Source organism: Ovis canadensis, chromosome 24 (genome assembly GCF_042477335.2).
Source record: "Ovis canadensis isolate MfBH-ARS-UI-01 breed Bighorn chromosome 24, ARS-UI_OviCan_v2, whole genome shotgun sequence".
In the NCBI taxonomy this organism is placed as follows: Eukaryota; Metazoa; Chordata; class Mammalia; order Artiodactyla; family Bovidae; genus Ovis; species Ovis canadensis.
The window spans coordinates 16,754,523-16,779,461 of record NC_091268.1 but is presented as its reverse complement, the minus strand read 5'-3'; the positions used below and the strand labels follow the sequence as shown (position 1 = coordinate 16,779,461).

The window sequence follows — 24,939 nt, the reverse complement described above, 5'->3', positions numbered from 1 at the left end:
GCGGTGTCTCAGAGTTGGGGGCCACGGAAAGGCTGGTCAACAGCCGGTACTCCAGGGCTTAGAGCCGGGAAGGGAAGAAAGCTGACATGTCTCCCGGTTCTCTGCAGCCGCCGCCAGGTGGCGGACGCGGTCGGCTGCGCGCCCTGCGGCTCGGGGCGGGGCCTCGGGAACCTCAGAGCCAAGGTCCTGGCTGGTGGGCGGGGCCAGCTGGAAGATGGAGGGGGCGTTTCCTCGGAAGGGCCCTCCCTGAGGCGGAAGTCGAAGCGCTAGCCTCGGGGAGGGATTGGACCACGGAAAGGGGCGGGGCAGTGGCAGGCGGGCCCTGCGAGGGTGTCTCGCATCCCCGGACGTGATTGGCTGCCTGGGGGAGCTGGGCCTCCGGGCGCCTGGGCCGGGTGGGGATCAGAGAGGGACTGGTTCTCGCTGGGCGGGCACAAGCGGCGGGTCCTGAGTCTGTCCTCGGATCCGTCGGAGGCGTCGCCGTGCGGTCGTCCCTCCGGCGCCATGTCGTTCTGCAGCTTCTTCGGGGGCGAGATTTTCCAGAACCACTTTGAGCCGGGTACAATCTGTAACTTCTGGGAGGACAGCGGGCCGGGCCGTCGCTGCCCTCCGGGTGGCGGTGGAGCCCCAGGAACGCGGGACGAGTGTGGCCGCGCGGGGAGGAGCGCATGCGGGGCAAAGGCTATATGGAGGACGGAGGAGTCTGGGGGGCCTGGAGAGAAGGGGTTCCCCAGGAGAGGGAGACACTGGAGAGAGCGCAGGCCTTGAGTGCGAGCGTGGCCCTTTCCGGGGAAATCTGTGCGGTCAGGGTAAGCGCGGGTGGCGACGCCTTTCGGGGTATCCGAGTCAGGATCGGGACTTTAGAGGGACGCGCTGGAAGGTCCTGTCCAGGAGCAGCTCCTGTGACTGGCTCCCTTTCCTTGGGGCATCGCCCGGTTATGACCCCAGCCCTTTCTCCTCCGCAGCTCCCCAGACCTGCGGGGTGAGCTGGAAAGCACAGAATGTCCTATTGGGATCCAAATGTAACTGCCTGGGTGCCTCCCCCGCCTTCTCAGGGGGCCCAGGGTTGGGTAACCAGGCCAGGCTCCCAATGGCCAGTCAAGTTTGACTGGACAGCCTGGGCCAGCTAGGAGGGGTGAAAGGTGGGGGGTGAGTGGTTGGTTGGGGCATGGCCCACCCTCAGCCCTGGCCCCAGGCTTTGAGAGATCAGGTGAATCACATTCTGGGCTGTGCTGCCTGGTCATAGACTAATTTGGTAAAAATGTGTCCACAGGCAAGACTAGAGCTGCGACCTACCCCTGGGCGGGGTTTCTTGGATGTCAGCTCTCTAGGGGCCTGGGCTGTGACACCTGGCGTCTCTGTGAGCCAGCTGCGACATTAGGACCCTCTGGTTGTGGGACTTGGGGTTGCCCTCCAGCTGCTCAGCCACACTAGAAACCTCACTTCCACAGCACCTCCTGGTTCCTCTTTTCTTTCTCAAGTTACTGGTAAATGCTGAGTTGTCATGGACTCCAGGGAGACTGTCTCTAGGCCGGGCAGGGGGCAAAAGGTGACTCAGTACCCCTTGAGGGACCCCCAAGCAGTTTCCTGTTCTGCAAATCAATTTTGCGACCTTTCCCCTCCCCTCCTCAAGGTGATCTTTTGGGGATAGTTTAAAACCCATTTTTCTCCCTGCCCCTCTGTCTTCCTGGGCCCTCTGTCTGGACCGGAAGTATTTTTATTGGGGTCTTTCTTTTCCTGCTTGGAGAGCAGGCCGGTGGCTGGGCATCCTGCTCAAGGCTTCTTTGGGCAGAGGGTCAGCCGTGTGGGAAGGGAGGTGGGCTAGTGGTGGTGGGGCCTGTTTATGTGTTTGGGGGGGCAGAGCTGTGTCCTCATCAGACTGCCTGGGTTCCTTCCTGACTGCACACCCTGTAGCTGAATGTTTTGTATGCCTGTACCTCAGCTTCCTCATCTGTAAAATGGGAACATTTGCGTCACAGGGTTGTTAAGAAGAGCCAGTGAGATAAGTGTGAAAAGTGACTCTCCTGGTCTCTGGCACAGGCTCAGAACCATTCAACATGAACTCCATGCCGTGTCTCCCCCACAGAGTCGATTTCCAGGCCTGTGGGTGGTGGGTGGGTGCGTGGGGAGGATGTGCAGCCCACCTAGTAACCCGGGCCCTGCTGTCCTCTCCTGGGGTCTCACCCGGGATTTGGGAGCTCACCCCTGAGGCGCTGGAGCCAGCATCTCTGCTCTTGCCTCCTTTCCACCCCAGGTATCTACGTGTGTGCCAAGTGTGGCTATGAGCTCTTCTCCAGCCGCTCCAAGTACGCACACTCGTCCCCATGGCCGACGTTCACCGAGACCATCCATGCTGACAGTGTGGCCAAGCGGCCAGAGCACAATCGGCCTGGAGCCATAAAGGTGGGTGGTAGCAGCAGGGAGGCAGGGGAGGGGTGTTGGCCAGGGGGACCCGGAACTGGCCCCTGCTTCCTGTTGCTCCCCCTCAGCGGCAGGGGCCTAGCGTCTGTCTATTCCAGGCCTCTGGCCTCAGCCTGGGGAGCTGCCACCCCAAACTATTGGGAGACCCTCGGGGCTTGGTGAGGACAGGGAAATGATGGCTTTCCAGGGAGGCTGTGAGATGAGGCCTACAGCAGTTACCTTGGGGAATGGGCGTGAGGACCCCTGGTGTGGGGGCCATGGCTGTAGCTGTTTTTATGGCTGCCTTGTCTCCCCAGGTATCCTGTGGCAGGTGTGGCAACGGGCTGGGCCATGAGTTCCTGAACGATGGCCCCAAGCGTGGACAGTCCCGCTTCTGAATTTTCAGCAGCTCCTTGAAGTTCATCCCTAAAGGTGCGCTTGCTTCCTGGCACCTGGGCACAGGCCTGTGTACACTTTAGAGGGCCAAGGGTACCCTGTTCTTGTTCATTTATGGTGACAGAGGGTGGGGGCACCAAAGCACACTGCCTAGGTTCTGCCCAGGGCCACTGGAGGGTGGCTGCGGGGCAGGGACAAAAGACAGCTGTCTTGCCTCCCACGCCGGTTGATGACATGCAAGGCAGCACAGAGGCTGAGAACCAGGGCTGTGTGGCTGCAGGCTTGCTTGTCGGCCTGTCTGAGCCGCCTCCTCTTTTATGTAGTGGGCGTGATAGCAGAGTCTTCTTCACAGGCCTGTTGAGACTGGCTGCCCTAAAGTGCGCTGGGTCCTGGCATGCAGTAGGAGCTAGCAAATGTGTCCTTGTGTTGGCACTACTCATCATTGGTAGACATTTAGGGGCCATTTTTCATTTGTGTGCATTTTATCTGAGCTCCCTGGTGGCTCAGACAGTAAAGAATCCTCCTGCAATGCAGGAGACCTGGATTTGATCCCTGGGTTAGTCTGGAGAAGGAAATGGCAACCCACTCCAGTACTCTTGCCTGGGGAATCCTATGGACAGAAGAGCCTGGTGGGCTACAGTCCATGGGGTCACAGTCGGACACGACTGAGCAGCTAACACTGTCTGAGCCCAGCCTCCTCTCTGGCCCTCTGCTCTCCGCCTCCCCGGCCGCCCTCTGAACTTCTCTGCACTCTTTGTAGCTCAAGTGCCTCTCCTCGTTTGCTGCCCACAGGACTGTGGCCAGCCCCTAACTCAGTTTTTGTTTTTTAAATATTTATTTCTTTGGCTGCTCTGGGTCCCAGTTGTGACATACAAGCTGTTACTTGTAGCATGTGGATTCCAGTTCCCCAATCAGGGATCGAGCCCTGGTCCCCTGCAGGGGGAGCACAGGGTCTTAACCTCTGGACCACCAGGGAAGTCCTCCTAGTCTCAGTTTTATTCTCTGTAAAATGGGGTTGCTAATAGCACCTGCTTGTTCCCTCACTGTGGTGGTTAAATGAAGGTGTCCGTAAGGGCCGGCATGTGATGAAGGTTTGATAATACCTTGTCTTTCTGTAGTTATTCGTCCTCCAGGACGTGTAGAGGAAGGATAGACTCTGGGTTATCCCGCAGTCTCAGCGGATGAACCGGGCACACAGATGCCCCCAGGCTTGGGGTCTGGGTCCTCCTGGCCTCCCTGAGCTGCAGGCTGGAGACACTGGGATGGCCCAGGGAGTAGTGTCAGACCTGTTAACAGCGACTTGTTTTTCTCTCATTTCTTTTAGGCGAAGAAACCTCCGCCTCCCAGGGACAGTAGGCAGGCTGCCCATACCCAGATCAGGTGGACACCATCTGATGCCACCCACCTCAGTTGTGGAGCTGCAGACATTCAGAGCAGGGGTGTCTGGGTTGGGAGAAGGGGTAGCTGAAACCTCAGGAAGACTCCCGAGCCCTTGGCTCTGAACAGGCTCTTGCTGGGAAGAGAAGAAGGCTCACACTCGGCTGCCAGGACGGGCCCTGCTGTTGGCTCACACGGGGTCTTGGGGTGTGGACTCCAGGCCTGGTCTATCTTTGGATGATGCTGCAAGCCCCACCTTCCTTTCCTGTCAGCCCACTGCCCCCTCGCTGCCTCTCTGGACTCAACCCATGGGGCCCAGCCCTGAGATGGCTCCGCCCTCACCAAAGCTCTTGCCTACCTTCTCCAGGCTGTGCCAGGAGATAGGATGCAGACAGGGGTGGCCCTGCCAGCTGCCCCAGCCCGGTCACTCTATGATTCTCTTTGGCTAAACCCTTGCAGGTGGCCAGAGTGGTGATGACCTGTGACCCGCTGGGGGAGCAGGCAGAGGGGATGGACTTTGACCTCGGTTACAGAAGGAGAAATCCCGAACCCGGTTGCATCATCTGTGCAGATGCAGCTTTCCTCACTCGGGCTTAGGAAAGCAGCTATTGCTTCATCACCTTGACAGTGTGAGGCTGGGGACCCTGAGCTCACAGCCTCCCATCAACCCCTCCCGGTAGACAGTGAACAAACCTCACTGCATGTGCTCTGAGGCGCCTGCCATCGGCGGGGAGGAGGGGTAGGGTGAAGCCCCTTCCACCTTGAATCCTCTCTAGAGTAATCAGGAGACCAGTAAACAAATGGAACCCAGGCTTGCTGTCTTTGTTAACAACATCAGGAATTACAGGATAGCTGCTGTCATTGAACTGGAAGCCTGGAATGCATGGGAGTCACTGGATCCCAGGGCAGCAGGGCCAATGGTGGCTCACCGTGCCAGTCAACAGAGTCAAAGCAGCTGTCAGAATAATCTGACTCGCACAGAATTACAGAGTCGGCCAGTTGGGCAGGGTGCTTCTCAAAGTGAAGTAGATTGGAAGTCTGATCTCGATTGATCTGTATGAGCAGAGATCTAACTTGAATCATAAAGATGATTTCCTCCTTGCCATTTCCTCCTCCAGGGGATCTTCCTGACCCAGGGCTTGAACCTGCATCTCATATGTCTTACTTTAGCAGGTGGGTTCTTTACCACTAGTGCCACCCTGGGTGCCCTGTATGAGCAGAAGTCTAACTTGAATCATAAAGACAGACACTAGACTCCTCTGTCAATTCACAGGCTTGAACCAGTTTGTGCCAGGTCACTCAGTCATGTCTGACTCTTTGTGACCCTATGGACTATAGCCCACCAGGCTCCTCTGCCCATGGGATTCTACAGGCAAGAATACTGGAGTGGGTTGCCATTTTCTCCTCCAGGGGATCTTCCCGACCCAGGGATCAAACCCACGTCTCTGTCTCCTGCATTGCCAGGCAGATTCTTTACCCACTGAGCCCACCTGGGAAGCCCTTCAGCCAGTTTGCATGCCCAGAACCCTTTGAATGAATCAGAGCCAGCTGAGTGGTCAGCAGGAACCTCTGGGCTCCAGGGCCAGGAAGGACCTTGGACTTTGCTCACTTCTCCCAGTACCCCTGGCTCTGCATCCTGGCTAGGGTGACCTCTGAGCTTGAACTTGGCCCAAGAGCAAGCTGGCCTCCTGGGGCAAGCTGGGCCCATGTGTCCAAGCCACGCCCCTGTGGCTGCCCTTTGGGCTCAGAGCTATAGCACAGTGGGCTGGAGGGCTGGGCCTGGTGATGGTGAGACTTATAGGGGAGCTGTGACTGGCAGTGCTTGATGCCTGCACTCCAGGGGCCCCATGCTCATTTGTCCAGGGTGGTAACTGGGGGCTGGCAAGCAGTGTTCTGGGAGGAGGGGAGTGAGGAGGGTGAGCACCAGGACCCCAAGGTCCCCTCATACTTCGAACCTGGAAGTGGATGGCCCCTGACAGTGTTTCTACCAAGGGCTGGGTGGAATCACAAATCCACCCCAGCCCCCTGTAGGATTGCATCATAACCTCTGGCCTGCAGCTGCAGTTCCTTCTTGAAAACAAAAGGCTTTTTGAGAGCCCATCCCCCTTTGCCCCCTACCCGTTCCTGCTTCTTTGCCAGGTGGAGGCCTTGGGACACAGCCTTTTGAGCCAAGGGTTGCATTCAGGGGCAGATAGCTCCGGGTGCTCTGCCAAACCCAGCCAGCAGGCCTGGGCATTGGCAGGGCAGGGCACCTCGGGCAGGGGACCAGTGGGACTCTGCTGATCCCCAGCCTGGAGGTGTGAGTGGATGCAGTCGCTTCAGCCGTGTCTAACACTATGCAACCCCAGGACTGTAACCCACCAGGCTCCTCTGTCCATGGGATTCTCCAGGCAAGAATACTGGAGTGGGTTGCCATGCCCTCCCCCAGGGGATCTTCCTGACCCAGCGATTGAACTTGCGTCTCTTTTATCTCCTGCATTGGCAGGTTCTTTACCACTAGCGCCACCTGGGAAGCCTGGAGACGGCTCAGTGAACACAGAGCAGATGACTGAATTGATGATGCCTGGGGCTTTCGCTCATCCAAGGCTTTCATTTCTTCTGAGTGACAAGTCCAGTGCCAAGGAGAGCCATGACCCTGGTGAGGGTGCTACTCGGGTCCTGTTGGTAGGTCTCAGGACCTCCTGACACCCGGCATGCATGTGGGCAGGGGCCGCACGTGGAAGGTGCAGAGGTCCGTGAAGGTCACCACCAAGCCAGCCACGTGCCCCCACCCCATCCCAGGCCCTGCTCGGGGGGGCTGGCGCTATGATCCCCTTCCGAGTCAATCGGTCTTCAACGTCCCCTCTGGGATTGGGCCCAGCGACCGTGCGCAGTGCGGACCGGCAGAGGCCGCTCAGGCCCCAGGAGCGCCTGAGCAGGTCTGAGCGGCGCGGCACTTCCCCGCGGCGCCGCCGGGGGCGCTGCGGCAGCAGCTTCGACGGCTGGGCGGGTCCCCGCGCCCGGCTCCCGCCCGCGCCGCGCTTCCCCGCCGCACCCAGGAGTCAGCTCCCCCATCGTCCCGGTTCCAAGACGCGCCGGCTCAACAAGCCAGTGTGCCACAACCTCCACCACGGGCAGAGGACTCCTGGCGTCCGAGGGTGCGGCGGAGGTGCCTTTGGTGGGCTTCAAGGCATTTACTGCTTGGGGTCCAGTGGCTGAAACCCCGCACTTCCAATGGAGGGGACCCAGATTAGATCCCTGATCAGGGAACTAGATCCCACGTGCTGCAGCTAAAGAACCCGCATGCCACAGCCAAGATCAAAGAGCCCACATGCCGGCAACTAAGACTTGGTGCAGGGAAATAAATAAATAGTAAGAAGTAAAAAGTTTCTGGTTGAGACTTCCTTGGCAGCCCAGTGGTTAAGACTCCTTGCTTTCAGAGCAGGAGGCAGGGGTTATGCTCTGGTGTGGGGAGAGCAGTGGAGAGCCGCGGAGGCCCAGTGTGCCCCCTTTCGGAGTCCGCAGAAGCAGACAGAGTTGGGGGCTGGGAAGATGGTGACTGATCCCTCCCAGCCCCAGCCAAGCCCCAGACCCTTCTCCAGGGCGTTTGGGTGGGACCCACCTGCTCTGATGTCCCCAGTCTCCTCTCTGTGGCCCTTCCACACCTTCATCGTACCTGCTGGCCCACGCTGTGTGGTTAGTCGCTCAGTGTCTGACTCTGTGATTCCGTGGTCTGTAGGCCATCAGGCTCCTCTGTCCATGGAGATTCTCCAGGCAAGAATACTGGAGTGCGTTTCCAGGCCCTCCTCCAGGGCATCTTCCCAAGACAGGGATCAGACCAAGGTCTCCCGCACGGCAGGAGGATTCTTTACCATTCAAGGGGGCACCAATTCCTGAGGTTCCACCTCCCACCTCTGTCTCTACAGACAGCTCCCAGCTGTCCCCACCAGTGTGGTCTTTGAAAAATAATCATCAGACCAGGTAACGTCCCTCAGTGGTTCCCTCATGCTCTGCCTGCCAAGGCTCCGCAGAACCGCCTCTGGGGCTTGATCCTTGATCCCTGACTCCATAAGTGGTAGCAGAGTTATTTATTTATTGTAACTGTGTTGTTTTTATTACGCACATCATCTGCACCCAAACCCCCTGTGCCTGGGCCTCTAGACCAGGCAGATTCCACTCTAGAATGGTGGAATCTCATTCCCTCGATCTTTCCCAGCATCCGGGTCTTTCCCAGTGATGCTGTTTGCCTCAGGTGGCTAAAGTATTGGAGCTTCAGCTTGGAAAGATTGAGGCCAGGAGGAGAAGGGGGTGACAGAGGACGAGACTGTTGGATGGCATCACCTACTCAATGGACATGAATCTTGAGCAAACTCTGGGAGATTGTGAAGGACAATGAGGCCTGGCGTGTTGCAGTCTATGGGCTCACAAAGAGTCGGATACAACTGAGCAACTGGACAACAACAATCTCTTTCCCTACCCCAAAGCGTGAGCCCTGAAAGGGGGCTACCTGTGGCAGCCCCAGATGAATGTGCATCAAACCACACTGCCCCTGCTTGCTCCCTCTGAGGGGGCCACATAGTCTCAGGATGAGTGAACCACACATCTGTGTGAGTGTATCCATGGCCTGGGGCAGGCAGGAACCCCAGGACCACTTGCCACCCTACCCCTGGCCCTGGACTCTGCTAGAAGAGCTTAGGGGTAAGATGCGCAGGGAAGATGGTTAGTGAGGTTCTGGCAGCAGACAAGAGGGGGGAGCTGCCGGGGAAGGGTTACCTGCCGATAATCTCCTTCCGCCCCAGCCCCTCAGCTCCCCCAGCACCTGTGTCTAGGTGTGACTTGCTCCTTGTAAAACCGTGGAGATTATCTGTGTTTCAGCCTCTGGCTTCATGTCTTATCATGTTTCATCTCCAGTCAGGAGGTTTACAAGCTCCTGTCGGCTTCAAAGGGCTTGGCAGCTGCACTGCTAGAGGCTGGAGCAGAGACGAGAAGGGCCTGTGGGCTCTGCTCCCCGAGGTGCCATCTGCCCGCTGCTGGTGGCTTTCTGGTCCCTTAGTCTCGGGCGGTGTGGGACGTTTGTGCTTCGTCTCTGAGGCCGGAGCCTCTGGGGTGCACCTGGAAGTTGCAGGACAGGGAAGCCAGTGCCAGAGGAAGGACAGTGCTGACTGTATGGGGACAAGGGTGGAGTCACTGTTCTCTGAGGAGGGTGTGGCCGTCAGGCTTGAAGTTTCTGTTGTCCAAGCAGGGAGTTTGTCACTTAGCAAAGGGTCTGGAGGGGAGCAGAGCAGAGTGCAAGGCATGTGTCCAAGATGCTAGGCCCTGGGCCTCTGGGCTCTGGGTCTTCCCAAGCCCCAGTTGAACAAGCCTGGCTGAATGCCCGTCTGCCCGTCTGTCTGGCCAACTGTGGGCATGGGGTGTTTCCCCTGGAAGCGCAGGGGGATGGGTGTGAGGGGCTTGGGCCTCCGTGGGGGGCTGTTCCCTGGCCTTGCTGGCTGTGAGTAGGTCACTGGTGTGCAGGGAGGTTCAAACTTGGGGCTCTCCACACAGGGCAGGGGATGGTGGCAGGGGCCAGTGCTCAGGCCTCTGAAGCCTCTCTTGTCCGTGTGCACGTGAGCATGGTCCTGGCCCTTGCAGAGCATGGGCTTCCTGAGACTGCACTAGCCCCCCAGCTCTTGATGGAATGTGTTCAGCCCATGGGGGCCCCCTTCAGGGCACAGACAGACCTGGCCACAGAGCCCCAGCAGCCTAACGTGGGGGTTCTTGGATGACTCCTAGGCTTCCTCAAGGCTCCGAGAGGCCGGGCATGCGGCTGCGAAGCTGGAGAAGGTGAGGGGGACAGAGGGAGTCCTGTTTCTGTGGGCGCCCCTTTCTCCTCTCTTTAGACTCACCTGGGGTCTAAAGGCTGTTACCAGCCCTCTCCTTTGTAAGGCTGGGACTCCCAGCCTATGAGGACTGTTATAAACGGATGGGCCAGGCTGGTGGGCGGGAAGCAGTTTGCAGGGCCCACTTATGCGTCCTGGGCTTGGAGCCCCGCCCTCTCCTGGGGAAGCAGGGCCTCTTTCTGCCGTGCCCACCAGGAAAAGGGGAGGGGGTGAGGGTGGCTGGAGGCAAGCTGGGGCCATCCCGGCTCGGCTCGGGAGTCGGGTCTGGCTCCTCCTGGCAAACCCCGGGGCCCCAGGCAGGCTCGGTGCATAAGTGCGGACACTCCTAGGAATCCTGTCTGCCCTGCAACCATTTCTGTCCTTCTGTGTCCTCACGTTTAGCTGGTCTCTGGGAACAAGATCCTGCTGCTGCTGCTGTGTCGCTTTGGTCGTGTCCGACTCTGTGACCCCATGGACTGCATCCCACCAGGCTCCTCTGTCCATGGGATTCTCCAGGCAAGAATACTGGAGTGGGTTGCTATTTTCTACTCCAGGGCGTATTCCTGACCAGGGATGGAACACGACTCTTTACCACTAGTGCCACCTGGGACACCCTGGGACTAGGGAGGCCCTTCCTCTCCGGCCTGGTCCCCAGGAGGACAAATTAAGAGGTACTCAGGGCTCCCAGGGTGGGAGCACCTTCAGGGCTCCCCTTCTTGCTCCAGAGTCACTGTCACATGCCCACTGCCTCTGCATCATGAAGAACTTGAAAGCCAGGCACCCAGAGAGGTGGGGGCTGGTGTCATCTCCGCCTCATAAAGTAGGAGAGTGAAGTTCAGAGAGGCTGGCTACCTGCCCAGGTCACACGCTGGGAGGAGCAGAGCTGGGCCTGAGCCTGCCGTCATCGCCGAGAAGCCTTGCTGCCGGCTCTGTGCTGCGTGGCCCCCTCCCCATGGCCTCCTGGCCCTCACTCCCTACCAGACTGAGCTGGGCTCTGGGGGTGGGTGCGGTAAGTGGGGAGACATCGCTCAGGGGCGCCTCCCCGGGAAGGAAACCGCATCCTCTATGTGCTCGGGCAGACCCAGCATCTGAAGTGGAAAAACCCCACACAAATCAAGGACAGCTGGGCCCACCCTCGGCCTCAGCCCCCTCCCCTCGGCTCCCCTCGCAGACTGAGGAATCCCAGAGGACTGTGGGTCTGGGGGGTGAGGGTGTGGTTCTCAGGGAGGAAGTTTCTGGAAGCCCCGCATGTGTGAAATATCCCCCAGCTGTGCCCCATGGAGGGAGGGGCTGAACGGTGTTATTAATCATTTTCCAGAGCAGAGCTGCACGCCCTGCGATGCTGCCTCTGGGGGCCTGGGCTGGGGAGGGGACAGCCTGGGAAGGAGAGGAGCATGGGGGAGGGGGATCCACACCTAGACTGTCTCAGACACACATGCAGTCAGTCACTCAGCCACTCAACAAAGGGTCGTGAGCGCTGACCACGCTTAGGCATGGAGCCACAGAAGGGATCAAGACTGACTCCATCCCTGGCCTTGCAGAGTGCATGGGTAGGTGGAGGAGGTAGATGGGGATCAAAATCGCCCGCAGGGAAATCATTACCGTCTGCGAAGGAGACGCAGACACAGCTGGGATAGCTGGCTCATAGACCTCTGAGGCCAGGCTGGACTGTCCATCCACCACGACCTTGCTCCTGGGACTCCCTCCCTGGGGTGACCTGCTCTGGCCCTCCCCCAGGGATGCTGTGTACTTGACCCAGCTCAGTCCACCTCCTCTTCCACACTGTCCCTGCTCAGGCCCTTCTGCCATATTAGATCCAACTCCTCTGCATGTCTGATGGCTGGCCAGGCAGGGTAAGCAGATGGACTCTTGCCTGGCCCCTGCCTGGGCAGGGCACCCAGATGAGGTGAAACAGGAATTGAAATTGGGCCATGTGGAGCCCTCAAAGGAGAGATCAGACTGGACAGAAAGGCCTGGTTGACCTCTGTTTCTTTCTGGACAGGAAGTGTGACCAGACAGGGCAGCAGTTAAGCCACTCTCTTAGGGCACAGGGACAGCCACTCACCCTGAGTCCCCATGGCCTACTCTTCTGGGGCCCCAAAGTGACTTTTCACCATGGGGCTTAAAGGGGCTGATCCACCCTCCCTAGGTCACACAGCCAGTGGGGAGCTGGGGCTGGACTCTGATGGCAAGGCAGGGTGGAGGGGCCACTCAGACATTCTGGGGAGGAGGGAAAGCAGCAGCCCTGAGGTTGAGTACAGAGACGTAGATGCTGAAACTTCCATATTTAACCTTCAAAAGGACTCTTCAGGGAGTTCCCTGGTGGTCCAGTGGTTAGGACCCGGCACTTCCACTGCCAGCTCCTTGGTTCAATCCCTGGTGGGGGAACTAAGACCCCACAAGCTTCATGTAGTTAAAAAAAAAAATGAAAGAGGACTCTTCATAAAGGGATAAACATAGTTACCATTTGACCAGGCAATTTCACTCCGAGGTATACACCCAGCATAAACAAAACTTATGCTCATGTGAGATTTTGTAAATGAACGTTCACAGCAGCATGATTCTCAGTAACTAAAAGGTGGGAAAAAGCGCAAGTGTTCACCAACGTGGACCAGCCACAGAGAGGAGTATTATGCAGCCACAAAAAGAGCAAAGCACTGGCACTCACACCACAGTATAAACGACCCTTGAACGCACTATGCTGAGTGAAAGAAGCCAGCTGCAAAAGGTCATATAATGTATGATCCCACGTATATGATACGTGGAGAAGAGGCAGATTCAGAGACAAAAAGTAGATAGTGGTGGCCAGGGGCTGAGTGAGTGGAGAACTGGTGCTTTTAAACTGTGGTGTTGGAGAAGACTCTTGGGAGTAACTTGGATTACAAGGAGAGTCAACCAGTTCATCCTAAAGGAAATCAGTTCTGAATATTCATTGCAGGGACTGATGCTGAAGCTGAAACTCCAATACTTTGGCCACCTGATGTGAAGAACTGACTCACTGGAAAAGACCCTGATGTTGGGAAAGATTGAAGGCAGGAGAAGGGGATGACAGAGGATGAGATGGTTGGATGGCATCACCGACTCGATGGACGTGAGTCTGAGCAAGCTCTGGGAGCTGGTGATGGACACGGAAGCCTGGCGTGCTGCAGTCCATGGGGTCGCAAAGAGTCAGACACGACTGAGTGACTGAACTGAACTGAGCTTCTAACAGGTATGGGATTTCTTTCTGGAGTGATGAATATGTTCTGGAATTCATTGTGGTGATGGTTGTACAACACTGAATTTGCTGAAAACTGTTGAATTTGAGAATGGTGGCCGAATTAGATGGCCGAATTGCATGGTACAGGAACTGTGTTTCAGTGAACCTCTTCCTTCAGAGTCAGGATAGAGTTTTCCACTTTAGGGACCAGAGGTCTGGGCTGGCAGGAGCCTGAGGGCAAGCTCTAGAGGAGGAGGAGGCTGGGACCCACCTCCTGGGACGGCCTTGGCTCTGCACGTCCTCCACCTCCCCACTGGCTCCCATCACTGTGCTCTCCGAGGCTGAGCCTTCCCCTGGCCGACTGGGATGCTGTCCTGCCACTTGCCTCACCGTCATCTCTAGAAATCCTTCCTCAGCCCCTCCCTCCACTCCCATCCTTCCACTGGCTGGTCTTTATTGAGTGCCTGTCGGGTACCAGGCTCCATGGGGTGCTGGGGATACACTGGTGAACAAACATCCCAAGGCTGCCATCCTGGATGTCCCCAGATCTGCACCCACCCCTCACCTGAGAGGGCTTCCCTGATGGCTCAGATGGTAAAGAATCCACCTAAAATGCAGGAGACCCAAGTTCAATCCCTGGTTTGGCAAGATTTCCTGGAGAAGGGAATAACTATCCACCCTGAATATTCATTGGAAGGACTGATGCTGAAGCTGAAGTTTCAATACTTTGGCCACCTAGGATGTGAAGAGCTGACTCATTGGAAAAGTCCTTGATGCTGGGCAAGATTGAGGGCAAGAGGAGAAGGAGATGACAGAGGATGAGATGGCTGGATGACATCACCGACTCGATGGATATGAGTTTGAGCAAACTCCAGGAGAGAGTGAAGGACAGGGAAGCCTGGTGTGCTGCAGTCCATGGGTCACAGAGAATCGGACACAACTTAGTGACTGAACAATGACAACTCACCTGGGAGCCAGGTGGTGGGTGGAGATAGGGGATCAGCTGCCAAACACTGAGCAGACAGTTGTCCCTGGACATCACTCCCCCACCCGCAGCGTGTTCAGCGTCCTGCTGTTCTTGGCGAATTCTTCCTGGAAAGTCTCCAAACAGGTGTGTGTGTGTGTGTGTCTGTGTGTGTGTGTGTGTGTGTGTGTCTGTGTGTAGGGACTAAGGGAAAGGCATTCCCAGGGGGAGTACAGCCAATGCCTAGCCAATGCTGGTGCTGGGGCAGGGAGACAGAGGGGCCACCAGGGTTTAAAGCTGGAGTTTGGAGCCCTGAGAAGTGGTTGCTGAGGTTGTGGGTGGGTGCTGCAGGTGGAGCGGGCAGCTCTAACGAGAGCCAGACTGTCTGGAACAAATCCTGCTTTAAGCTAGACCAGAAGAAGAACTTCCTGTGGCCCTGCGTGTGCTGGCATGCACCTGAGATGGTGCTGTGCCAGCACTGCGACCATGGGGCTCCTGGCTGAGTCTTGCCTGACAAGCAGGTGCAGCTATGGCATCTGGGAACTGGGCTGGGGCCCTGGTCAGTGGTTTTCACCCCTTGGCTCTGCAGGTGGGTCGTGGAGGCCCCTGCCCCGGGGGAAGTGCTCCAGGGGTGCTCTTAGGTCTGGATACCATTAGGCCCAGGAGCGGCCCATTAACCAGCAGAAGCTGGGGCGTTGGTCTCTGGGCACTGGCTGGGGGAAGCCTGGCCTCTTTGAGGAGTTTATGCCCACCTGCCCCAGCCCTGAGGCCAGGAAGGCTGGGGAACAGGCAAAGGGAGGACACAGGTTCCATTCTCTGTTTCCCGGGGGCTGGCTTGCCCTCTCCTGGCCCGGCCTTCCTTGTGCTGTGCTAGGGGCTCAGTGGGCCTGGGGGATCAGAAAACTCCCTGAGTGTCCAGTGCCCAGCAGGTCTCTACTGGGATGGGCCCTGAGTCTTCCTGCCCCTCAGAGGAAGCTCTCTCAAAGGACACCTGCTCCTTCTGGTTTCCCCAGCACAGATAGGTCTCCTGAATCCTTCACATCTCCAATATAGCCGCTTCACCAGCGTCAGAGATGGGTCACTGACATCCCAGAGGGACACCGGGGGACTAGGCTGCACATACAGACAGGTGGAAAGGCTCAGGAGACTGAGGTCTGAATTTCACTGGGCCTGTTTCCCCTGAGCATCTCTCCCAGACTTTAAAATGGTAATCAACTTGGCTAGTCCTCTCCAACCGCCCTGTCCGTGACCCTGGCTCAGGGCAATAGTAAACCGATTGTCAGCAAGGTGCGCCGGGCTCCCGCCGCAGACCTCCCACCTTCCGGGAGCCCCTCTGAGCACCAGGACCGGAACCGCGAGCTACCTTGACCCACTTGCTCCGCCCGCGCACCTGCCGCGCCGCCCGGGGCGGCGATCGGCCGTGTAGGAGCGGGTCCTTTGGACAGCAGCGCAGTCCTGTCACCGTCCTGCGGCCGCCGCAGCCGCATCCCGAGCGGGCTGGGGCCTGGGGTCTCCGAGAGGGCGTGTCAGGCTAGTCTCTGAGGCTCCGAGTAGCGCCCGGGGGTGCTGGCGCGTCCAGGGATGAGCAGCGGGCTAGGCGGGGCGGGGCCTCTGGGCGGGGCGGGGCCTCCCGCCCTCGCACCGGTCCCGCCCCGCTCGCAGAAGACCCGGCAGCAGGGCACAGAGCAGAAGCCCGGCGCCGGCGGGCTGCGCGCGGCCCTGGCGGGGATGTGCGCCCTCCTGCAGCCCGCGCTCGCAGGCCTGGGCGCGGTGCGGCCCCATGGCAGGTAGCGGCGGCCTGGCCGGCGGGGCCGGGGGCAGCCAGGGCACCGTGGGAGGGCCCGGAGCCGCGCTTCGGGCGTCCCGTGCGCCTTTGCTGTTCGCCGCGCTGGTTCTCGGCGCCTACTGCCTCTGCGCCCTTCCTGGACGCTGCCCGCCGGCCGGCCGGGTCCCCGCGCCGGCCCCTGCGCGCGCCGAGCCGCCCCGCGCATCCCGCAGCCCCGGGGCGCCGGGTCTGCCCGTGGCCAGTGGCTCGGGTCGGCGGCGCTTCCCGCAGGCCCTCATCGTGGGCGTGAAGAAGGGCGGCACGCGCGCCCTGCTGGAGTTCCTGCGGCTGCACCCCGACATCCGCGCGCTCGGCTCGGAGCCCCACTTCTTCGACAGGTGCTACGAGCGCGGCCTCGCCTGGTACCGGTGAGCGCCCGGGCCCGTCGGCCCCATCGGTTTCCTGGCGGGTGCCTTCGGGAAACGGCGTGGTGCGCTCCAGGGGCCTCGCTGGGGACGCGGCGGGGCGAGGACTCCGGGTGTCTTCTGGGGCTGAGACCAACCTGCGTGCGGGTTGAGATTTGACTTCCTGCAGCGGATTTTATGGAAAAGAAGATGAGTGGCCGTGGGCTCCCAGAAACTTTGAAAACTCCGGGGAAAGCCTGGGCTAGGGGGTTAGAGTGTGATTCCGGCTGAGTAGTTTCGAGCCACTGGGGTCTGAGGCGCTTTGGAAATGTTTCGTGCTCAGTCGCACCTCTCTGCCGCATCACTCGGGGAAGGAAAGCCTGTCTAAACTCTGGTCAATTACCTTATGCAAGGGCCTCCCACTTCCTTGCAGCCTCCTAGAAGTATCTGTCACCCCATTCCCACTCCAAGATCCCTGATCCTGGAAAGAGGAATCCTTCTCCTCAGTCCTGGGGGTCTGGAGAAAGTCTGGTCTTTACAAAAGAGGAGGGTGCCTTTGAGTCAGTGTCCAGGGATGGGAACTGGGACCCCAACTTCATGTCACGGGGCTCTGTAGCCGCCCTCACTCCCACCCGGTATGGGCTTTGTGGGGTGGAGGAATGAGGGGGGCACCAGCCCCCACTGAAGTAGCCTGTCCTGGTGGCTGATCGAACACTGGCCCCTCCCTGCGGAGTGAGTGAGGCCCGGCCTTCGGTGTCCTATACTTTTCCTTGGGAAAATGAGAGCTTACAGATGGAGAGTGAGTCACCCCACTCCCTGTGGCACCCACCTCATCCCCGAGCCCAAACCTAGCCCCTAAGGGCCAGCGAGGACCCTGCCTACGGTCACCTGGTGAACAAGCAGCGAGTGGGGGGTGGCAGGACCCAGACTCTTGACCTCCATGTTTACCAGGCTTTCTGTACCCAGACTCCACCCTGCTTCCATCCCCTTTTAATCTTTGCTTTTTGCATCAGAATCACTCAAGGATTTGCAGGGTTCCCACTGAGAACTGAGGGTCTGGCTCCTGAACTCTGAAGGATGGCTGTGTTTAGGGGTCTGGGAAGTTGTGTGGTGATGGGGGAGGTGGGTCCATCCTTGGACCCGAGTGTCTGAATCCCTGCGTTCTCGGCCACTGCCCACTCTGACAGTGCTCCAGCGTCCCAGAACATCCTTCATTTACCACTTCTGTGCACATGAGGAAGAGGGAGAGGGGAGGGAGGAGGGGAAGGGGAAGGTGGGGGAGGACACACTGGTAACCAAAGTGCAAACCTTAGAGCTCGGCCTGGATAGGCTAACGAGGGAGGGGCTGCCAGGGGTGTCTAGAGCTGGGTTTAGACCTAAAAGTGTTCTCAAAGAGCTGGGGATCTTGAGACCCCCATCCAGACGGGCCCTCCCTGGGCACACACTCCAGCTTTGGGGGACTGGTCTGGGGAGCCTAAGGGGCCTGAGAGGAAGCCAGCTGGATCCAGACTCCGGGTCAGGTCTTCAGCTCTAGGGAGGGGTTCTTGGGTCCCTGGCATCCCTGAGGCCCGAGATGAGGGGCGGGGTGATTCTTGTCTGTTTAAGTGGTGGAGGAAGAGTCCTTCCTTCGCCCAGCCTCTGTAGGGGAAGGGCGGCACCGTCCCTCCTGTCCCTCTAATCCAGAGCTGTCCCTTGGGGCTGGCTAGCGCTGACCTCTCACTGCTGGTGCAGGCCTGCACTTCTGGAGGACATGTGTCCACATGCCCTCCAAGGGACGTGCCGACACGTGCACAGCTGGGCTTGGTGTTGCTCACAGATATGTGTCCCTGAACCTGACTGTCCTTCCAGCCAACCGTGTGTGTGCAGTGAGCCTCTGTAATCCCACCCCTGCTTAAGTCTCCCTAGCTGCAAAGAGGATGCCCAACCCCCGGTCAGGTCTGCTCTCAGGACCCTGGACCCAGCCTCCAAGGCTCTTTCTGGGCGGTGGTTTGGAGCAGTGAGCAGAGGAGTGGCTAGTGCCCCGGTTGAGTTTTGGGGACACTCGTTCCTTCTGGACTGTGACCAGGCGGTGTCTTGGGCCCTTCCTTTGGCCTCGGCAAGCGTCCTGGGCTGCTCAAAGCTGACCTTGGCCAAATCAGTCCCCCTCCCTGGGCCTCATCTCTTCCTTCAGGCTCTTGAGAGTCCTCCTCCTTGGGGACTGAGCCCCTCAAGTGTCTCACACAGCCCTTGTTCATCCATTCGCTGACTCACTGATCACCTTCTGTCTGGCAGAGGCTGGGGCCACACAAACACCCCAAAATCTCAGTTCAGCAGGAGTGCCCTGTCTGGGGGCAAGTGGGGACTGTACTCTGACTGTGGCATTTTGGAAAAGCAGACAGACCAGGAGGGGTGCAGGTCTGGGAACCCCCTTGACTCCTGGTACTGTCCTGTTTCACATGGGAACCCTAGCTGGTTCCTGATGAGTCCCAGGGCCCTCGGGAAGGGGCCCAGGGGAGGTGTGAGACATGGAGGAGGGGCGCTGAGGTGGAGGGAGACTGAGACAGAGAGGGGTCCGGGGAAGAGGGGGAGCTGAGGCGGGCATGGATGGCCCCCCAAGGCAGAGGGGCATCCTGAGGCAAAGACAGAGTGGGGGAGTCACTCAAGCTGGATGGAAGCCACAGGGAAATGCAGACCAGATGAGCAGGGAGCCCGCGTTGGGGAGCAGCCCGTCAGATGTTGGCCGTGGGGGGTCAGAGTCCTGCCCCTCTCATCCTCTCCCCCTTCTCCCCCGCCCCCCAGGAGTCCCCATCCCCACCTTCCTTCCTGCCCGCCTGCCTGGGGGTCTGGCTTCTGAGGCCCATGGTGGGGGCAAGTCATTGATCCCAAAGATCTTAGCTTTCCAAGCTGCTGTGTGGCAAGAGTGGGCACCCCACCCCATCCCATCCCTCTTCCACGGTGGGGTACCTTCCTCTTCCTTGGAGAGAAAGCAGCAATGGGCACTAAGGCCCATCTGTCTCCCTGGCTTCCTTGCAGCCCCTCCCCCGAGGCGTGAGGGGGTGGGGCTGGCTGCTCAGAATTGGGCTGCCTGTCTAGGGACCAAGAGAGGGTGCTCCTGGGGTCACCAGGCACCTGGGGAGGAAGCAGATGGGAAGGGGTATCAGTCGGTGAGGAGGGGTCTGGAGTGGTCAGGGCTGGTTCCCTCCCTGCGGGGGGTGCTGACTTCTGGTGGGGTCTGTGGACACTGGCTTCTGTCTGTGGGTCTCAGGGTCGAGGTCCAGTGTGGGGAACACCCCTCCTTCCGGCCTCCCTCTTGTGGGAAGAGGGGTTCCCTGAGCTGGCCATCCCAGGCTGCAGCCCTGGACCCGGCCCTGGGCCTTGTCCCCACCACCCGTCTCTTTGAACTCACCCTGCAGTCCCCACCTGCATTCCGGGCTGACACCCGCCTCCCAGCAGCTGCAACACAGGGGTGGGGTGGGAGCCCGTGCCCTCCCTAGCACTTCCTGCTCTGTCTCTGAACCTCAGTGTGCCTGTCTATAGATGGGGCAGTGACTGGTGTGGTCACTCCTGGGACGTCGGGGAGCAGAATTGTCCCCCATGACTTCTGTAGACTGGCTCTGCCCAGGGCTTTATTTCAAGGGATGGGGGCAGCTCCCGAGCCAAACAGGGGTGTCGGGGGAGAGGCAGGACCCCCGGGACCCCCACATGCACGTACTCCACTCCTGACATCAGCATCCTCCAAGCTGGTACCCCAACTCATGTGTCTGTCCACCCGGCAGAGCAGAAGAGTGGCCTGCCTCCCGGGGCCGAGTCTGGGGTCGCTAGGCTGGCTGAGACCTCAGTCCTGTCCTGTGTGCCACCCTCCTGCGGGGGCCAGTCCTAGGGGCTGTCCGCAGGGACAGAGCAGCTCTGTCAGAGAAGTGGGCAGAGACCCCCCCCCGCCTCTGGAGCGCAGGTCCCAGCCTCTGCCTCTGTTGACCTAGTTCCCTGCCCTCCCTCGGAGCTGTTTGCTCAGCTGGCCCCACCGCTGCACCCTGCCCCACCCCACCCAGCTCTACCAGGTTGGCAGGGTGGCCTCGGGACGCTGCCAGGGCGGGGTGCTGGGAGGGCTTCTCCATGGCTGGGGTGGTCAGGGCGCTGTCACCTGCCCTGGGATAGGATCAGTGCCCCCAGCCCTGGGCCAGAGAGAGGGGACTGCTGAGAAGGCTGCATGCAGCCCTGCGCTCTGGGTTCCCAGAGGGGTCTGGGCAGCCCTAGTGGCTGAGATGGGTCCTCAGGCCGCCTCACTAACTTCTGCAGTGTCCTGGGCTGGGCTGTGGCTTTCGGCTTTCGGGGGGTGGGGAGCAGGTTGGGGAGAATTAGCAGGGCTGCCTTCAGAGGCGGGGAGGGGCGATGCGGGGGAGTGATGGAGAGGAAGGAGGGACACCCTTTGCTGGGGACATTGGTCAATAACCAATGACCTAATTCAGGGGACGCCATGAGCCACTTAATGAGAGTGTGACGAGGGTAATTACAGTGCAGGGGCCTACGGAGGTAGGGGGGACAGGTGGAGCCTTGTGGGTGGTAGGCCTGGGGCCCTTGGCCTCATGAGCGCCAGGTCTGGGGTGAGAGGCACCCGTGTCAGGGTTGGGGTGCAGCTGAGCCCTGTGGGGGTGTGAGCAGCCTTGCAGGATGGGCCCCACTTCCAGCCTGAGCTGAGGCTGAGCACCCTCATGGCCCACACCCCAGGCTGCCCATGCAGGCACTTTGGATGGGTGGGCCTGGCAGGGTGGGCAAAGGGGAGGCTCAGCGACCTTGTAGGTTTGGGGCTCCGCTGGTGGGGGCAGTTAGTCCTGGCCCTGGGGCAGATCTAGTGTGGGAGGAGGGCCAGCACTCATTCATGCCTCCTCTCCACACTCCGTCACGCAGGAGCCTGATGCCCCGCACCCTGGACGGGCAGATCACCCTGGAGAAGACCCCCAGCTACTTCGTGACACGGGAGGCTCCACGCCGCATCCACAGCATGTCCCCAGCCACCAAGCTGATCGTGGTCGTGCGGAACCCCGTGACCCGGGCCATCTCCGACTACGCGCAGACCCTCTCCAAGACCCCGGGCCTGCCCAGCTTTGGCGCCCTGGCCTTCCGCCGCGGCCTGGGCCCCGTGGACACGGCCTGGAGCGCCGTGCGCATTGGGCTGTACGCGCAGCACCTGGACAACTGGCTGCGCCACTTCCCGCTGTCCCGCTTCCTCTTCGTCAGCGGCGAGCGCCTGGTCAGCGACCCCGCTGGGGAGCTGGGCCGTGTGCAGGACTTCCTGGGCCTCAAGCGGGTCGTCACAGACAAGCACTTCTACTTCAACGCCACCAAGGGCTTCCCCTGCCTCAAGAAGGCGCAGGGCAGCGGCCGGCCGCACTGCCTGGGCAAGTCCAAGGGCCGGCCGCACCCTCGCGTGCCCGAGGCCGTGGTCCAGCGCCTGCGAGCCTTCTACCGGCCCTTCAACCGCAAGTTCTACCAGATGACTGGCCAGGACTTCGGCTGGGACTGATGGGGCCTGGGCCCACACCCTGTCTGCGGACGCTCAGTGACCTTAATTCATGCCCATCACCCGGCCAGAGCAGACCCTGGGCACACGCTGGGCAGAGAGAAATATTTACAAAATAAAGTTGACATCTGTGTTCTTCTAGGAGCCCTTAAGGGTTGGAGGGTAGGGCTGGAGGTGCCACCTCCTGGAGGTAGAAGTGGAAAGTGAAAGTTGCTCAGTTGTGTCTGACTCTTTGGGACCCCATAGACTGTAGCCCATCAGGCTCCTCTGTCCATAGGCTTCTCCAGGCAAGAATATTTGAGTGAGCTGCCATTCCTTTCTCCAGGGGATCTTCCCAACCCAGGGGTTGAACCTGGGTTTCCTGCATTGCAAGCAGAGTCTTGACCATCTAAGTCACCAGGTCAGACCCTCTGGGATAGGGGACAATCATACCGGCTAACGTGACCGGAGACCATCCATACCAGGAGTGGACAGAAACCCGATCCTTACCCATCCCTTGAGGTGGGCAGTGAGCTTGGCTGCCTGTCACAAGCGAGCAACTTAGGCTCAGAGAGGTTAGGGGCCCGGTCGGTGACACACAGCTCTGCCCTGGTGGCTCTGGAGACCACGCTCAGGCTCTCTTCTCAGCCCTGGGAAGCCGAGCTGGGCCGTCCCCTGTTCCAGGTGGGGAAGCAGAGGCACCAGCTTGCCCACCTGAGCTGAGTCTGTGCGGCTCTCCAGGCTCATCTCCCAGCTCACTCTGTGCCCCTATGCCCAGTGGACACCTGTTCCTGAAAACCTGGTGGACTCTCCAGACAGTGGGTGCGGGGGACTCCTGTGTGCAGAGTGGTTCTTCTGACAGCCTCCAGGCAGCTCCCTGCACAGCCCTGCATCACCCCCCAGGCTCTGACCATCACAGGCCCCACCCACCAGACTCTGCAGGGCACGCCCACTCCCCCGGCCCTCTGAGCCCCACTTCTGTGGTGTTTATCCAACTTCCTCCCCTGAGGATGGGCAAGCAAGAATGCCCAGCTGCAGCCCAGCTGCCAGCTCGACTCTTAACCAGGGTAGGCCAGACTGGGGCAGGCTGGGGTGCCCAGTCCATCTGTCTTCCCCCAGAAACCCAGGGCCCCCTCAGTAATGATTTTCACCTGCCCCTGGCCATAGTGCTGTCTGCCAGGTGCCCACCAGCTGTCCTGACTGTGATCTCCTGGACCCCTTAGGCCCAGGCCTGGCACACCCTGGCCCAGTCCTTGGGTCCGTGTCAAATGGCCAGGCTGGGCCAGGGCTGGTGGAAACATGGTGGCAGACGTGGGTGGATGTGGACATGCCCACAGCCCCATCCCCCCAGAGTCAGACTCCTGATCTGGGTGTGGGGGAGGGCTGGCTTGTCACAATGGTGAGGAGGGGTGACACCCTGCTCTGGAATCCTGCTGGGTGCGGAGCACCGGCCTTGGCAGCTCTGCCCCACTCCCCAGTCTCCCAGTTAGGGCTGGCACGGGGCAAGAGGGGAGGCAGACAGCCCTGACCACTGGCCCTGTGGCCAGCCTGGACCTTGCGTGTTTCTTCTCCCAGGACATACCCTTGTGCAGACTTTCACCACCTCCTGAGTGGACGGCTCCAGGGGCACCTCTTCTGTTTTCCTGCGATGAGCACTCTGCACACATGGCAGCCAGAGGGGCATCTTCAGAGTAACCCAGATGCTATTATTTTAAAACCCTCCAATCTCCCCACCCTCTTGCTTCTAGAATGAAGGCCAGATGCTTGACTGAAGCTCTTAAGGCCCTCCGAGGCGTGTCCCTCTGCCTGGTCTCTGTCCTTCTCTAGCTAGCCTCCGGGCTTCTCCCTGTTGGCTCCTCCCACCCACCAGGACCTTGCCTGCCTCAGAGCCTTTGCATGTGCTGTTCCCCCTGCTGGGGATGCTGTTCCCTGCAGAAGGTATCAACTGAGAGGGAGGCAGCTCTAGGCCCCGCAGCTGAACTCTCAGCTGGCTCATTTCTCCCAAGAGGTGCTTAGAATTCCTTTCACGAGCCTGCCACGTGACCCCCTTCTCCTTCCCGAAGCCTCCTGGATGTAGAGCTGGTGGGGGCCCTAGCTTCTCTGGTCTGGGGGCCAGGCCCCACTCAGCAGGCAGTCTGGGAGCAGTGAGGAGAAAGGTGGACAGGCTTGCTCTGCTCAACCTTCTGCCCGTGGAGACCAGGCTGAAGGGCCAGCGTCCGGCACCCAGTACCCAGCTGGGCCTCGGGAGGCCCTGAGGGGAGCGTGGGGGTCTCCCGGCTGTGCATGGGGGCAGGGCTCCACGGGAGAGCCTCCGGCCTTTAATTAAAGCCCCTGAATTTCTTCCCCAGCTGTTCAGTGGGTTTTCCATGTTGGAATGTTCCAGATGGAGTGAGCAATGCTGATTCAATTACCCTCTTCCTGTTCCTCCCAGTGGAGAAGGGGATGTGGGTGGGGTGGGGCTGGGGGCTCTTCACAGCCCTGGGTGTCCGGGAGGGGCTTGGAGCTGTCTGGGGAGGTGGCTGCTTCAAACTTGGGGGTGCTTTACCCCAAGTCCTTCTAGCCATGGTTGGTACTGCTTCCCGCGGCGCGAGGACAGTGTTCTCCACTCTGAGCCTTATAGGCACTGGAGAGCCCGAGCAGACCCTGAGGGCCTGAGTGGCCCCTGTATCAGCCTGGAGACCCAGATCCAGCCTTCCCATTGACCCCCAAATCCTTTTCTGTCGTGCGTCCTAATTCTAGATGAGGGGAGGAGCCCCTCAGTCCTGGCAACTTTTTTTTTTTAATATTTATTTATTTGGCTGCATTGGCTCTTTAGTTGTGGCGTGTGAACTGTTAGTTGGGGCATGCGGGATCTAGTTCTCCCACCAGGGAACGAACCCAGGGCCCCTGCCTTGGGTGCACAGGGTCTTAACCACTGAACCACCAGGGAGGTTCTAAGTGCCGGCAGTTTGACTCTCATCCTCCTGCCATCTGTGGGGCCCCTTGTGCTCCTGCCCGGGGCTCTCTGGCTCTGAAGTCGCTTTTTCTCTTTCCTGCGTGTCCACCTTATGCTCCCTGAGGAGAGGGACCACCTTCCAAAGTAACAGGAAAAGCGCAGGGGCGGGGGCAGCAGGTGCCTCGA

At 59.6% G+C, this 24,939-nt stretch overlaps 2 protein-coding genes across 3 annotated transcripts; both read left to right on the top strand.

The window, feature by feature from the left end:
• The first annotated feature begins 188 nt into the window (after positions 1-188).
• Positions 189-4,983, top strand: MSRB1 (methionine sulfoxide reductase B1). Its single transcript, XM_069570526.1, has 4 exons — positions 189-559; positions 2,255-2,403; positions 2,718-2,832; positions 4,121-4,983. Exons 1-4 carry the CDS (start codon positions 505-507, stop codon positions 4,150-4,152), a joined length of 351 nt encoding a protein of 116 aa, XP_069426627.1. The 5' UTR covers positions 189-504; the 3' UTR covers positions 4,153-4,983.
• Positions 4,984-15,821: 10,838 nt separating this feature from the next.
• On the top strand, positions 15,822-21,978 carry HS3ST6 (heparan sulfate-glucosamine 3-sulfotransferase 6). 2 transcript variants are annotated; one of them, XM_069570522.1, is made up of 2 exons: positions 15,822-16,366; positions 21,227-21,978. In XM_069570522.1, the coding sequence occupies exons 1-2, from the start codon at positions 15,954-15,956 to the stop codon at positions 21,840-21,842; spliced, it is 1,029 nt and encodes a 342-aa protein (XP_069426623.1). In that variant the 5' UTR covers positions 15,822-15,953; the 3' UTR covers positions 21,843-21,978. The 2 variants fall into 2 exon arrangements, with proteins under 2 accessions (XP_069426623.1, XP_069426624.1); XM_069570523.1 differs by having other exon boundaries at positions 15,834-16,336.
• Positions 21,979-24,939: the final 2,961 nt, after the last annotated feature.